General features: G+C 40.6%; 1 protein-coding gene across 1 annotated transcript; it reads left to right on the top strand.

Moving 5' to 3' along the window:
- Positions 1 to 321: 321 nt before the first annotated feature.
- Positions 322 to 12858, top strand: ARRDC3 (arrestin domain containing 3). The gene is made up of 8 exons (XM_064403115.1): positions 322 to 812; positions 4154 to 4235; positions 6699 to 6846; positions 8081 to 8183; positions 8571 to 8827; positions 9224 to 9386; positions 10189 to 10343; positions 11620 to 12858. Exons 1-8 carry the CDS (start codon positions 533 to 535, stop codon positions 11674 to 11676), a joined length of 1245 nt encoding a protein of 414 aa, XP_064259185.1. The 5' UTR covers positions 322 to 532; the 3' UTR covers positions 11677 to 12858.
- The last annotated feature ends 307 nt before the right edge of the window (positions 12859 to 13165 follow it).

The raw sequence follows: 13165 nt of genomic DNA, 5'->3' as shown, positions 1-13165 counted from the left end.
AAACCCAAAGCAAACGAAAAAAACCCAAAGCCCAATGACCAAGAGACGAGATAATTTCCCAGTTTCAGAAAAAGGTCTCTTAAGTGAAGTACAACTTTCATCTCTTCGTAGAAGCTGGAATACTGCCATCTTCCTTGGGGCCGCCGACTGCAGTACCAGAGCATCCACCTGCGCAGTGTCCGCCCGGCCCGCCGAGCACCAGCGCGCACAAAGCCTCTCAGGCCGCCCTAGCTTTCCCAAGGCGGCGGCACCGCCGCCGGGGCGGGGCGGCGCATGCGCGCCCGCCCTTGTTTGTCACACGGCTTATAAGGCGGGGCCGGGGGCGCGCGGCAGCGCCTTTGTGGGGAGACGTCGCGTCCGCACCAGCGCCGCCCGGGCCGGGCCGGGGCTCCCAGCCGCCCCCATGAGCTGCCTGTAGGGTCCGCACCGCCGCACCCCTGCGCCCCAGGGGCTCGGGGTTGGTTGTTTTTGAGTTCCCCCTTCCCTTTTTTTTTTTCTTACAGTCTATTTTTGTACACTTTCCTATAAAACCATGGTGCTGGGGAAGGTGAAGAGTCTGACGATAAGCTTTGACTGTCTGAATGACAGCAATGTCCCTGTGTACTCTAGCGGGGATACAGTCTCAGGAAGGGTCAGTCTAGAAGTAACTGGGGAAATAAGAGTGAAATCCCTTAAAATCCATGCGAGGGGGCACGCTAAAGTACGTTGGACTGAATCGAGGAATGCTGGATCCAACACTGCCTATACACAGAACTACACCGAAGAAGTGGAATATTTCAACCATAAAGACATCCTGATCGGCCATGAGAGAGGTAAGGGCTGCCCTTAACTGTAGTGCTTTATTTTATTATGGAAAAAAAAGCATGCATCTTTGTGTCATACCGGTTTAGCCCTGTCTTTTAATGGGTGCATTGGAGAGCAGGACATGCCCAGGGTGGTATCTTGGCGATAGAGTTACATATGGGAGATTTGCAAAGTACCTGCAAGCAGGAGGACTCTCTTTGAACTACTTACCCTTCAGTACGGCCATATGTTAATAAGTTGGGGTTTTTTTCCCCGAGTGTTCTACCATTTTTTTATTTTCTTTTTTTTTCTTTTTTTTTTTTTTTATTCCGCCCCCCCCTCCCCCCGGTGATATTTAGTAGGAATTGCCGTTCCGTGGGGAAAAACAGCTGTAAAATCACAGCCAGATGGGCAGCGGACTTAAATGGCAGATTCCTAATTGAAACGCAGTGAAAGCGTAAAACCCGTACTTTTTGATACGTGTGGGGTTCTGCTGATGCTGTTGGGGTGGTAATACAATGAATTTTTCAGGATGGCTGATTATTGGCAGATAAGTCTCCCTGATTTTGACATAGCACCACGTGTAATTTTTTCCTCATTTCAGTATTACCCTCGCCCCCGTAAAAAGCTTCCATTTCCTTGGGCTGCCCCTACACCCCGCTCGGCAGTGGGGGTCACCCCGATGTAAAGGTGTGTCCGAAAAGCCCTTGATGAGAAGCAAAAGGAGGGGGAGGAGAGAGCGGGGGGAAGGGGAAGTGGTGTTGCGTAATGGAAGCATCTCTCCCAAAACTGGGGAGATCAGGATCTCCTGCTCCCCACTTCCCACTCGAGCCGCCGTGGTGTCCCCACGAAGCGCAGACCTCTTCCCCAGGGCGGGGTGGAAGCGCCTGGGTCCGGGGGTTCTCTGTGGTTTTTTACTTCTTTTTCCTCCGAACTTCGCAGCCTTTGTTCGAAGCGGTTCAATCCTGTTTGGGACCGGCTTTGGAGGAGGGGGGTGGGCCGCCCGCTCCGCGCAGATTGGCCGCGCGCGTCAGGTGGTGGCGATGACTTAATTCCCCAGCGCAAGAAAATAATGTTAAAAACTGGTTATGTAATTTTTTGTGCTGCTTGTCGTCCCCCCCTTTTTTGTTTTTTCCTGAATATGCATCCTATACACTGCAGCGATGCTCTATTTCTCGTTCTTTCCGGGAAAAAAAAAAAAATGTATCTTTTAACAACAACGGGCGGCACCGAGCCCTTCATACAGTATATCCGAGATCAAAGCTGTAAAGCTGTTGCAGAACTGGGGACTTTTTTTATTTGCTTCATGTCTCGCGCACACGGCGCTAACGAGGTGACTTGCGGCTCCCACCCGTCTCCTGACACTGCCTCAGAAATCACTCACCCGAGCATGACTTCCCGCACCTCTGGACCAAGAGCTGGTTCCAAGAGTTTGGCGACGGGAGTCTGCAGCCACGCAGGAGCTGCCCGTGGCGGGGGGAGCACGCGTGGGAGCGGGTGGGACAGGGGCCTTGCGGAGCCGCTGCCGGCGGCCGCGTTTCAATGACTGCCCCGAGGGCCGCCCGCGTCCCCCGCCGGCCCCTGATTGGCCGGCCGTGGTTTGTTGCCCTGTTGCTAAGGCGATGCCCGCCGCTGATTGGCGGAGTGCTGGCAGCGGGGGTGAGGGAGCAGGTTTCGCTGCCAGCCCCCGGCGGGCAGAGGCCGCTCTCCGAGGCGCTTGCTCGGCGCAAAGCCCCTCAGAGAGAGGGCAGGGGGATGCGCTGCCCTCAGTCTCGTCTCTGCCGCCTCCTGTCGCCGGTCCTATCACCTGAGGGGTCTAGGCTTGGCGCGGGTGGCGGAAGGGTCCGCCCTCGGTGTGGAGTCAGCGGGCGCAGCGCACGCAGCGTGAGAGCGGCGAGGCTGGCGGCGCTCCGCGCGCGCCGGTTCAGGCCGGTCGGCTCCTGCTCCAGCCTGCGCTGATTGACAGCTCAGCACTTGTTTACCGCGGCGTGGCGGGACTGCTGAGCTGGCAGGAAGCGGGGGGAGCCTGGTGGAGAGCAGCGCAGTCACAGCCGAAAGCAGCGCTGCCCCCCTCGGAACAAAATTAAACAAAAATAAATAAATCATATTTATTTAAAAAAAAACCCCAAACTCAAACCAACAGTATAAAAGCCCACCCTCACGCCTACACACCGTCTCGTTTTTTTCAGCACATTTTCCTGACCTACCTTGAGTGAAGTTGCGTCCTGAAGGTGTATTTATTTCCGCATCTCGCTGCTAGGAGGGTTTTTTTTGCTTGCTTTGTTCATTTGTTTTTAAATTTTCGTTATTTGCGCTGCAGGAAGTAGAGAAACTTAGAACGCTTCTGCATGCCTCCATTAATGCTTCAGAAGGTCACACATAAGCTGTTCCCTTTCACTTTGTCTTGCTATAAGCCGTTTTATAATTCCAGCCCATTTTATCTGCGCGGTGCTCAGTCATTTTTCACTCAACTTTTATTTTAAACGAGTCAGTGTTTTTCTGGTTTGATGTCAGAATAAACTGCAGTTTTCTTGTGGCATTTGAAGCTGGACAAATAATCGTAACCATAAACAAGGGTTAGCATTCCTGACATAAAAACATAAAGTATCTGTGCTCTGTCTGAGCAAGATCAAGTTAATCTATTAAAGAAATTAAAGTTTAGCTCTAGATAGTATTGAGTGGGCAACTTGCCATTTCCTATGCCTCTGAGTATGTCGGGTACTTTCTGGGTGTTGCTCGTATACTCTTACTCCTTTCTCACACAGTTGGTTGTGGGTTTTTTTGGTGTGGGGTTTTTTGGGGGTTTTTTTTGTTTGTTTGGTTTTTTTGGGGGTTTTTTTTTGGGGGGTTTTTTGTGCGTGTGTGTGTGTGAGATTAATGTCTGGACACTGTTGCCAGGCAGGAGATACAAAGAAGCAAAGAAGCTGAATTTCTAAATTTAATCTTAAGCAGCAGACTGGATACTGTTAATGCTGGTAAAAAGCCAGCTTTAGTTCATTCTGACTAGCAACTGCAGTGGAAAGCAGCATGATTTCCTTTACAGACCTTGAATGGAGGCCTTGAAATGGCATCAGTTGAAACTGTGTCACTGTTCAGAGGCAGGATTATATTAAAAAAGTAACCTCTGCTTCTCTCTAAAACGAAGTGGGCGGACTTGCCTACCTTTCTGTCAGTCAGACTTGGCCCTGCATTCCATCCAGTTAATAACTAATGGACTGGAGACCCTTGTTCCTGGGACATCACATTCATTGAGTGTTGTAATGTTTGAGCAAATTGTTTGTTTTTTTTTTTTTTTTCTGGAAGAGAAACCCACACAAAGTATAACATGTGTGCAGCTGGATTACCATGTTGGTTTTTTTCTCTCTTTTAGATGATGACAATTCAGAAGAGGGCCTTCACACCATCCATTCAGGAAGGCATGAATATGCATTCAGCTTTGAGCTTCCACAGACGTAAGTACCCACTCACAGTCCTCCACACAGGGCTCTGCTGCCCACCCACCTGACCAAAACTCCTGCTGTGGGTGGAGGGGAAACCTTTTCAATGGTATTAGGAATTGTGCTCATAACATGCAGTAGAGAACATAATCTCTTTAAACTGAAGAGGTTGCTTTTACACTGATCTACCCAACCTTTTCTAAAAAAAATTTCCACAAAAAAGGAGCTCACTGCTGCCCAGTTGCTCACTTTCTTTTTACCAAGTCTTACTGACTGACTAGGTATTCCAGTATATTACCCCTTCCCAAAAGGAGGGACAGGAATTTGAACTGCCACTGAATTCCTGCAGAGTGACTAAAATACCTTCTAACTCATCCATTTACTGGAGTTATGCAGACCAGCAGAACTAGAGATAAGATCACAGTGGAATTGTTTGTGCTCAAGTCTGGAACAGATGTGGCTAGTTTACTTAGATTTCAACAAAAGAGGAGGTTGTTCTTATTCAGATAAGATGTATATACCCAGGGGATGGCTATTTATACAGAAAGCCTGGATGGAAACAAACTTAAGAATGGGTGGATAGAATAAGAAGAATTTTCCTACCAAATCCCATTTGTTTTAGAAAACAAAAGCAAACAAGAGTAAGAGCAGAAGTTTGTTCTGGTAAGATAAAAATTGTTGCCCCACTCCTGTCTGAAGTATGTAATGTTGGCACTGTGGATGTAAGATTGGGTGTAGTAGAGTTGGAAATACAGAAATGAGCTAAAACTACAAGTTCCAGTAAAATCAAATACACAGGAAAAGAGGGAGTATGAGTATGGATGAAAAATGAGCCAGTGAATAAGCACACTGCCTAATATTGAGGTTGTTTATTAGAGGTGCTGGTTTTAGCAGAATGTGCAGATGGCAAACACTTTGAAAGTTTCAAACTTTTTAGAGTTTCAAAGTGAACAGCACAGGACTTCTACATTGTTTCAATAAAATTTTCTGGGAAGACCTGTGAACTTAGAGATTTTAAAGACAATTTAGCATTCTGTGAAAATCTCAACAGTAAGGCCAATACTGATTTTCCCTTGAGTTTAAAGGGGCATTTAAAAAAAAAAAGCAAACAAAAAAAAAAAAAAAAAAAAAAACCAAAAAAAATCCCAACCCCAAAACATTAAAAACATGAACATTAAATGTTTAGCTTGAAGTGAAACAAGAGATAGCAAAAGACCACAAGCACTGGTCAAATTATTGGTTCTTTCTAAGTGCTGTGAAAGAATACCTATTAGCCCAGTTTTTAATAATACTGGAAAAACAAAGAGTGATATTAAAAGCCTGAGCTTTGATGCTGCCTACTTACTTGCTATTTTGTGTCCATGCAATGTTTCCAAAACTGACTTAAACTTCAGAGCAACAATGGAAAGATGTCAATCATCCTCTAGAGAATTTTTCCTCTACAGAATATGGGACAGAATGAAAAACTGAAGTTTTAATTGCATTATTAGGAGAAAAAACTAACATTTCAAATTTGCACATAGTGAAGTCAAACCTGTAACTGAAAGAATAGTTAAGCACTAGCACGACTGGTATTACTCTCTGTGGAAAATAGGAAATGTTACAAATACTTTATTTTAATATATATAATTGTATTCAAAACATAGTAAAATACAAGAAAATACTTACAAAAGTAAAGAGAGTAAATTAAATAAACTACTGTAAGTTTGAAATTATTGAACTTTAGAGATATTTTATCTTTCTTTTTATGGTACTGCAATAAAAAAGGAAATGTTCACAGGTCTGGAAAAACTACCTGCATCATCTTGCCTCCAGCTTCTAAAATAGACTTGTTCATTTGACAAATTTCAGAGTAGTCTTCATGATTTTATATGTGTGTGTATATATAAATACATATATGCCTATATGAGTACATTCTTAGGTATTATAAATGTTTTAAGCTGCCTTATCAGGGTAGAGAAAGATTAGAAGGTGCTCAAAATAGCCTCTCTTCAGAACTCCATGTTGTAATATTTATTCTGCTTAAGGTGAACCTAACTATGGAAGTGCTGAGTTACAGCTAAAATTATCGCAATGTTGAGCTACTGACCAAGTAAATAATACACAATTGCTTACAAAAGGTGATAGCCAAAACTATAATTGGTTGATACTACTGGTAATTCTAAATTGGTAGTCAAAAGGACATACTTTACCCTAGATGTGGAAGTGGCCTCTTAAGCTTAAAGAAAATCTGTGCTCTCCTGGCATTTTCCAGTACAATTCTTCAATTGATTCCTAAAATCTATGAAAAACTATAGTAGGGTAAATTGGAGATGATTTTTTCTCCCATCTTTAATCTTGAATTTTTCTGAGATACTATACATTAAGTACTACAGTGCATTAAAAATGCAGTTCTATATACTAATCACTGACTTGATCAATTGTATCATTATTAGACAGAAAGACTTTACTCAGTTTTGACCTTTGTGTCCTGCACAGACCACTTGCTACCTCATTCGAAGGCAGACATGGCAGTGTGCGCTATTGGGTGAAAGCCGAATTGCATAGGCCTTGGTTTCTACCAGTAAAATTAAAGAAGGAATTTACAGTCTTTGAACATATAGATATCAACACTCCTTCATTACTGGTAAGAATTGACAGAATTATTATTTTTTGTTTCTGGCATAAAAAAATAATGACGTTTAATAACTGAAACGATATCCATATCTAATTTTACATAATACATTACCTGATACTTAGTCGATACCTAGTCACAGCCAATCTTCTAAGTATTACATTAGTCTGCAGCTCTGTAAGTACTGGCATTTTGAAAGCTAGTTTTTCCTGTACTTGAGTTGCTTTACTTTTCAGATCTGTAAAATGGTTTTGTCAATTTAAATTAATACTAAATTGTTAAGAGTGAGTAAGAAGGAAAATTCTGAGAGAACTGTTCTTTGATTCTGAAGACAGAGCAGTGGCACTTAAAAGAATTAGTGTGACAGACTGCAAACTTAAAAATGCAAAGTAAATAATGTGCTGGTGTACATCATCGATCATTTTCATATGGATAGTTTTCTACCAATGGGGAGAAATTATCACAACGCTCTATAATCTTTTTGTGAAATGTCTTTTCATTAAAATAATTTCAGTATCACAGCTCCTTTCAATGAGGATTTGAATTCAATCAGGCCTAAAATTCCATTCCCCCCACTCTTCTTCAAATTCACACCCCCGTGGAGAGGGGAAAAAATTCTCAAAATCCATTGAAATAGGTTTCTTGTGTGTATGGGTGAAAAATCAGTCTTGCAAGGGGACATTGGCCTTGCACAAATTCCATTAAAATCAAAAGACTCTCATTTGACTTTAATGGACTTTGGATCAAGTCCTAAATCCTGGTGTCATGTAAAATAACAAAGTCTGTTTAATACAGATGAAACAGGATCATTTTGAAACAGGAAATAGCAGGAGTCAAGGCTTACAGGACTTTACCTTAGTTACTGTTTTTGAAATACTATACTGCATGGAGATAGACATTCTAGTTTACTGGCAAATTAAAAGTTCTTCAGCAATATGGTGGGATATGTAGGCTATAAAGCCTTTCCTTAAGCTCTGCTAAATTTATTTATGTATAGAAACTTGTTTTAAGTGTAATTGCAGTATGAAGTGTAGAAAAAAAGCTTTGTTAATGAGTATGGAATTAGAATAAAGCTTACAGTTTGCGTAGTGCAATTTACTTGAGATTTTTCCCTCTAAATAGAACTAGATATGCTTATCAAAATGCATAGAAAGTATATTATACATTTTTTTTGGTATTGATAAGAGCAGATTAAGAGACTCATGGAACACTCTATTAAATGGAAAATATTGTTCTTTTCTTGCAGTCACCCCAAGCAGGCACAAAAGAAAAAACTCTCTGTTGTTGGTTTTGTACCTCAGGCCCAATATCCTTAAGTGCCAAAATTGAAAGGAAGGGCTACACCCCAGGTACGTAACAGAAGTAATTATAGGAAATGTTTTTCCTTCCCTTTTAAAATGACACTGTGTACTTAGTGACTGTTATGTAAAATAAATACTTAAACTGTTCTTACCATTTTGGTTTGCATTAATTTGTCTTGCTATTTTAAACAACTGATTTTGTTATCTTGCCCTGTCTCCATATTGTTAAAGGACATCTGCTTTTATTGGGCCTGTGCATTTTTCTGTTAGATTTACCTCATGATGACCTTACTCCTGCTAGCATCAGTGGATATTGTTCAAAGTGTGGAGCATTGCTAGCAGCATCCAGTGTCTTATAACAATACACAGTGTGTGGAAATTTGCTTCAGTTGCCTTGCAAATACATAGGAAAAATGAAATGTTGGTTTTTTTCAGGTGAATCAATTCAGATCTTTGCTGAGATTGAGAACTGCTCTTCCCGTGTGGTGGTGCCAAAGGCAGCCATTTACCAAACACAGGCATTTTATGCCAAAGGGAAAATGAAGGAAGTCAAACAGCTTGTTGCCAGCCTGCGTGGGGAATCCTTGTCATCTGGCAAAACAGAAACCTGGAATGGCAAACAGTTGAAAATTCCACCGGTTTCTCCTTCAATCCTTGACTGTAGTATAATCCGTGTGGAGTATTCACTGATGGTATGTTGGATTGTTCATTGGAGCATGAGTAGTTTCCATGGTTCCTTGTAAATTGCTAACAAAGCTTTGTGAACTGCTAATTAGTTACAAAAGAAATATATAGCCTAGCATTAGATGTCCTGACAATAATTCTATAAGTAAATTGTGTTTAAATCTTGCACTTTCTAAGGAAATGTGTTATGAGTGTGACATTTCCATGTGAGGACTTGTGTTCAGAGTATAGAGCTGCCTTTGTCTTGGAGGGCTATTTGACTCCATAGGGACATTAGCTCTGAAATGAGCAAAATGAAATTTCAGCCTCTTGTGAAAAATTACATGGCTGGAGATTTTAGTCTAATAATTAGAAAGTGCTCATACAAACCTATTTTTAATCTATACTTTTTTATTGTTCTTTAGGTATACGTGGATATTCCTGGCGCCATGGATTTATTCCTTAACTTACCACTGGTCATTGGCACCATTCCTCTACACCCATTTGGTAGCAGAACTTCAAGTGTAAGCAGTCAGTGTAGCATGAACATGAATTGGCTTGGTCTGACACTGCCTGAAAGACCAGAAGGTAACCTGACGAAACAAGTCTGTTTTGATTTTTGTGTGCTTTATTCATTGCTGTCATGCAAACAGACACAAATTACATCCTTCATAATAAGGTCAATAGAAGGTCCTTTGGATGTTTCTTTGCTACCTGCTTGTTCTCTGAGAAGAATGGAGTTCCCCTCTTTGCCTTCCTCTCTCAGGTGTACAAGCAGTGGCATGCAGCTGCTTGGAAGCTGGTACAAGTGAAAGCACAGAATGCCATTGTACCTGGGCAGAATTAATTCTGCCTCCAGTATCTCAACTGTGTCGTTGGTTGTAAGTCAGTGTAACCTGTCAGAGTAGCAGTTAAGGTGACCTTTATCATCCTTAGTAGCCAAGACATGGTGAAACCATAATGTAATCCATTTCAGTGGGAATCTTTTTTGTCAAATGAGAAGCTCTGTAGCTTCTCTATTTTTGCATATAAACATACAGGGGTTTTAATGTACAAATCGCAGACTGATGAGGCAGTCCAGAGGAATGAAATGTTCTGTCATTCCTGCCTGTAACAGAAATTTGGTATTCTGAGTAAGCTTTAAATTTGAAGGTGATCATTAAGCCTCAATGAACAATGGTCAGTCTGCTGTTGGATTTGAGCATAGTTGTAAAATAGATTATAGCAATGTAACCCCTTTTTCATGTTCAGTAACTGTGTAAAAGTCACGGAAATAATTTATCTAAATGCTGGTGCATTTTACAATATAAAAGTTTAATATTTGTCATGTTATATATTTTGACATGCATAAGAACTTGTTGTTCGAACTGCGTGTGCCTTTTCCCTGCAGCACCTCCCAGCTATGCAGAAGTGGTTACGGAGGAACAACGGCAGTCCAGCCTTGCACCCTTAGGTGTTTGTGATGACTTTGAGAGAGCGCTTCCAGGACCACTGTTTGCATACATCCAGGAATTTCGTTTTCTTCCTCCACCTCTCTATTCAGAAGTAGGTACTTCAAAATGTAATTATGAATACACTGTTTCTTTGAATTCTGCCATGTGAAATAAACCTAAGAAACTGTTTCTACATTGTAATGCCTCATAGAGATTCCAAAATTGTTTTGAACTCTCTCAGCAACTTATTACAGTTATATATGACTTTAATGAATACCAACGTTTTCAGACTATAGATGCAAAACAAACTGTTTTTCACCTCTGCTCTAAAAGTACTCTGTATTTTTAGCTCTTCGTATGTGTTACTTTCAGAATTTCCATGCAGAGAAGATTCAAAGGTGTTCTTTCTGGCTCAGGTTTCTCTAAATGCACAGTTCAAACATTTCTGTCTGCAAGTTAAGTTCTGTGAAAGTCACTCAGTAACTGGGACACAAGTTCAGGCTTCAAAACCCTTCAAAAGCCAAGTTCATATTTTTCAGGGAAAAGCAGTGGTATAGGACAAAGTAAAATAGTGTCCTTTGGCTAAATCTTGCCTGGATCCACTGACTCTTGATTGTTTTCCTCTTGAAGTACTTAATCTGCTAGTGAATGAGTGCGTGGCATGTTTTTTTGTGTCTCTTCTATAACATAAGCCTAGAATACAACTCTGGAGCTTTTCATTTTAGGTACTCTAAATATTTAGAAGTAAGCTTTTCCTTTGTTCTAAAAAATGTCTTTTTAAAATAGCTGACCAAACTGTATAGTGTCCACTTAAACTATAATCCCTATTGAGTTTTGGAGACCTAGGTTAGAGACCATGTTCTTCACCTCCTTCCTTTTGTTGAAAAGAAGAGGAGGTAATGAACTTCTGAAACATTTTATGGGGTTTTTCAGGATTCGTTACTTAAAAATTAAGTAGAAGAACTTTTTACTAATAATTTTGTGCCTTTTTAAGTAAAATGTCTTCCAAAATCAATTTAGTATTTTAAGCTACATGTTAAAGAGATGGGTCTGGTTGTCTTCTTCTTATGCAATAAATAATTTAGAACATTTCTGCTACTATAGCAGATTTTTTACAATTTTTTATTACATATTTGTGCTTATTCTTAAACTACCGTCAATGTGCAGTTTAAAATGTTTCACTATACTTAGTAATTTTCAATTCAAAGTTTTATCTAATTTTTGGAAATACTTCAGTTACCTGAGTAACTTTCAAATCAGGAATAGCATTTATCTGTGACAGTCTTGGACTTAAAAATTTTGGTGTTTGGATTGATTTATTCTCTAGCAATCAGTACTAAAAATACCTTGGGTTGTTGTTTTTTTTTTTTTTTTTCTCTTTTGTTTAGATTGATCCGAACCCAGATCAGCCCACAGACGACAGACCATCTTGCCCTTCTCGTTGAAAGAATCCGTAAGAAGCTGACTTGACTTGGGTTTGGAATCATACCTGTCATGTTGAAGGTCAAGGCATCATAGTGGAGACACACTTTCAAAGAAAGTGGGTTTGCTCTTGCCTGTGTGGTGAATAAATGAAAACAACCTGTGATCATGCTTTGAAGCCTACAGTAACGTTGTAGGACTGCTCCACATTCTTGAAGAACTGAGCTTTCCCCCCCTCCTTCTTAAATACTGGCACATACTAGGAGCAGCCTTACTAACCTACAGTCATGTGTGTCCAAATACCCAAACCACATTAAGAGAGGTTTGGCTTCCTCTTACAATTTGGAAATTTGCACATGCTTATTGCTTACATTGTGCGGTTCAGTGTCACTACAGCTTTTCCTCATTTACGCCGGACAGTTGTTACCCCTTTCTTATGTCTTGTGGTCCGCACAATAAGGAGCAAAAGAAAGCTTTGACAAAAAGAAAGAAAGAAACAAACAAAAAACCCAACAGCAACAGACTTTGACAAATGCACTGACTTTCCTTCTTTTTTTAATTTAATGTAGCCTGGACTTTACCTGCATATGCACATGCTCAGAATTGTCCTAGTAGGCTGATCATGTATCACCTCTTCAGCTTGGATCCTATTGTGGATTTATTTTACAAACATCAAATGCCTTCAAGCCAATCCTACTTGCTGTATGTTTTGCAGCCTACTGTAGTAGATAAGCAACAGATATGGGGATAGGGTGGGAGGGAGTTAATAGAAAGAAACTAATAGACTTTGTCAAGATTGTATACTTTCTTGATTTTTTTTAAGAATTTGTTGCCTTTCTACTATTATTGCAAAGCAGCATTTTGTTACAGACTGCCTAAAAATCACTTAATCTCAGGTGAACTCATCACTTGCCAAACTGTTGGAATGCTATTTGTTTTTTTATGTTGCACTGTTGAGTTAGTTCATTTTTTGTGTTTGTGTTTTGTTTTTTATTCTTTACTTGAGAGGGAGATCTGGAATAAGGACATACACAAAAGTTATTAAATCCTCCTCTTTCCCATTTCTCTTTCTGCATTATGAAAAAAGATGTTCAAGTTGTGAAGCTCTTAAAAAAAAAGTCATAAATGAAAGCAGCACCAGCAGACACCAGCTGTTCCTCAAAAGACTACTAAAAGGAAGTGGTCATACACTGTCTAGATTCACAGACAGATCAATATCTCAAGTAGTAGGGATAGGAAGGGAAAGTAAATTTATTTTTTTATATAGCTACTTAATCACCAAAAATGCTGTATCTGATGAGTCTAGTAGAAAGTATATTTCAAACTGCAAGAAAAGCTTCTTTTATGCTGAGAGCTCAGTTTGTGCACTTTGCATTACCTTCAGGGTTTATGATACTGTACAAGATTAGAAGTATAATTAAAGCAAGAAAGATCAGGGTTACCAGCCATACTTATATATGAGTTAGGTGGAAGTGCTTTGATAACTGCATCTTGTGTGGCACTATCAAGAGC

This window comes from Passer domesticus, chromosome Z (genome assembly GCF_036417665.1).
Source record: "Passer domesticus isolate bPasDom1 chromosome Z, bPasDom1.hap1, whole genome shotgun sequence".
Taxonomy (NCBI): Eukaryota; Metazoa; Chordata; class Aves; order Passeriformes; family Passeridae; genus Passer; species Passer domesticus.
Note: the sequence above shows the minus strand (reverse complement) of the source record. Positions and strands in the feature narration are given on the sequence as shown.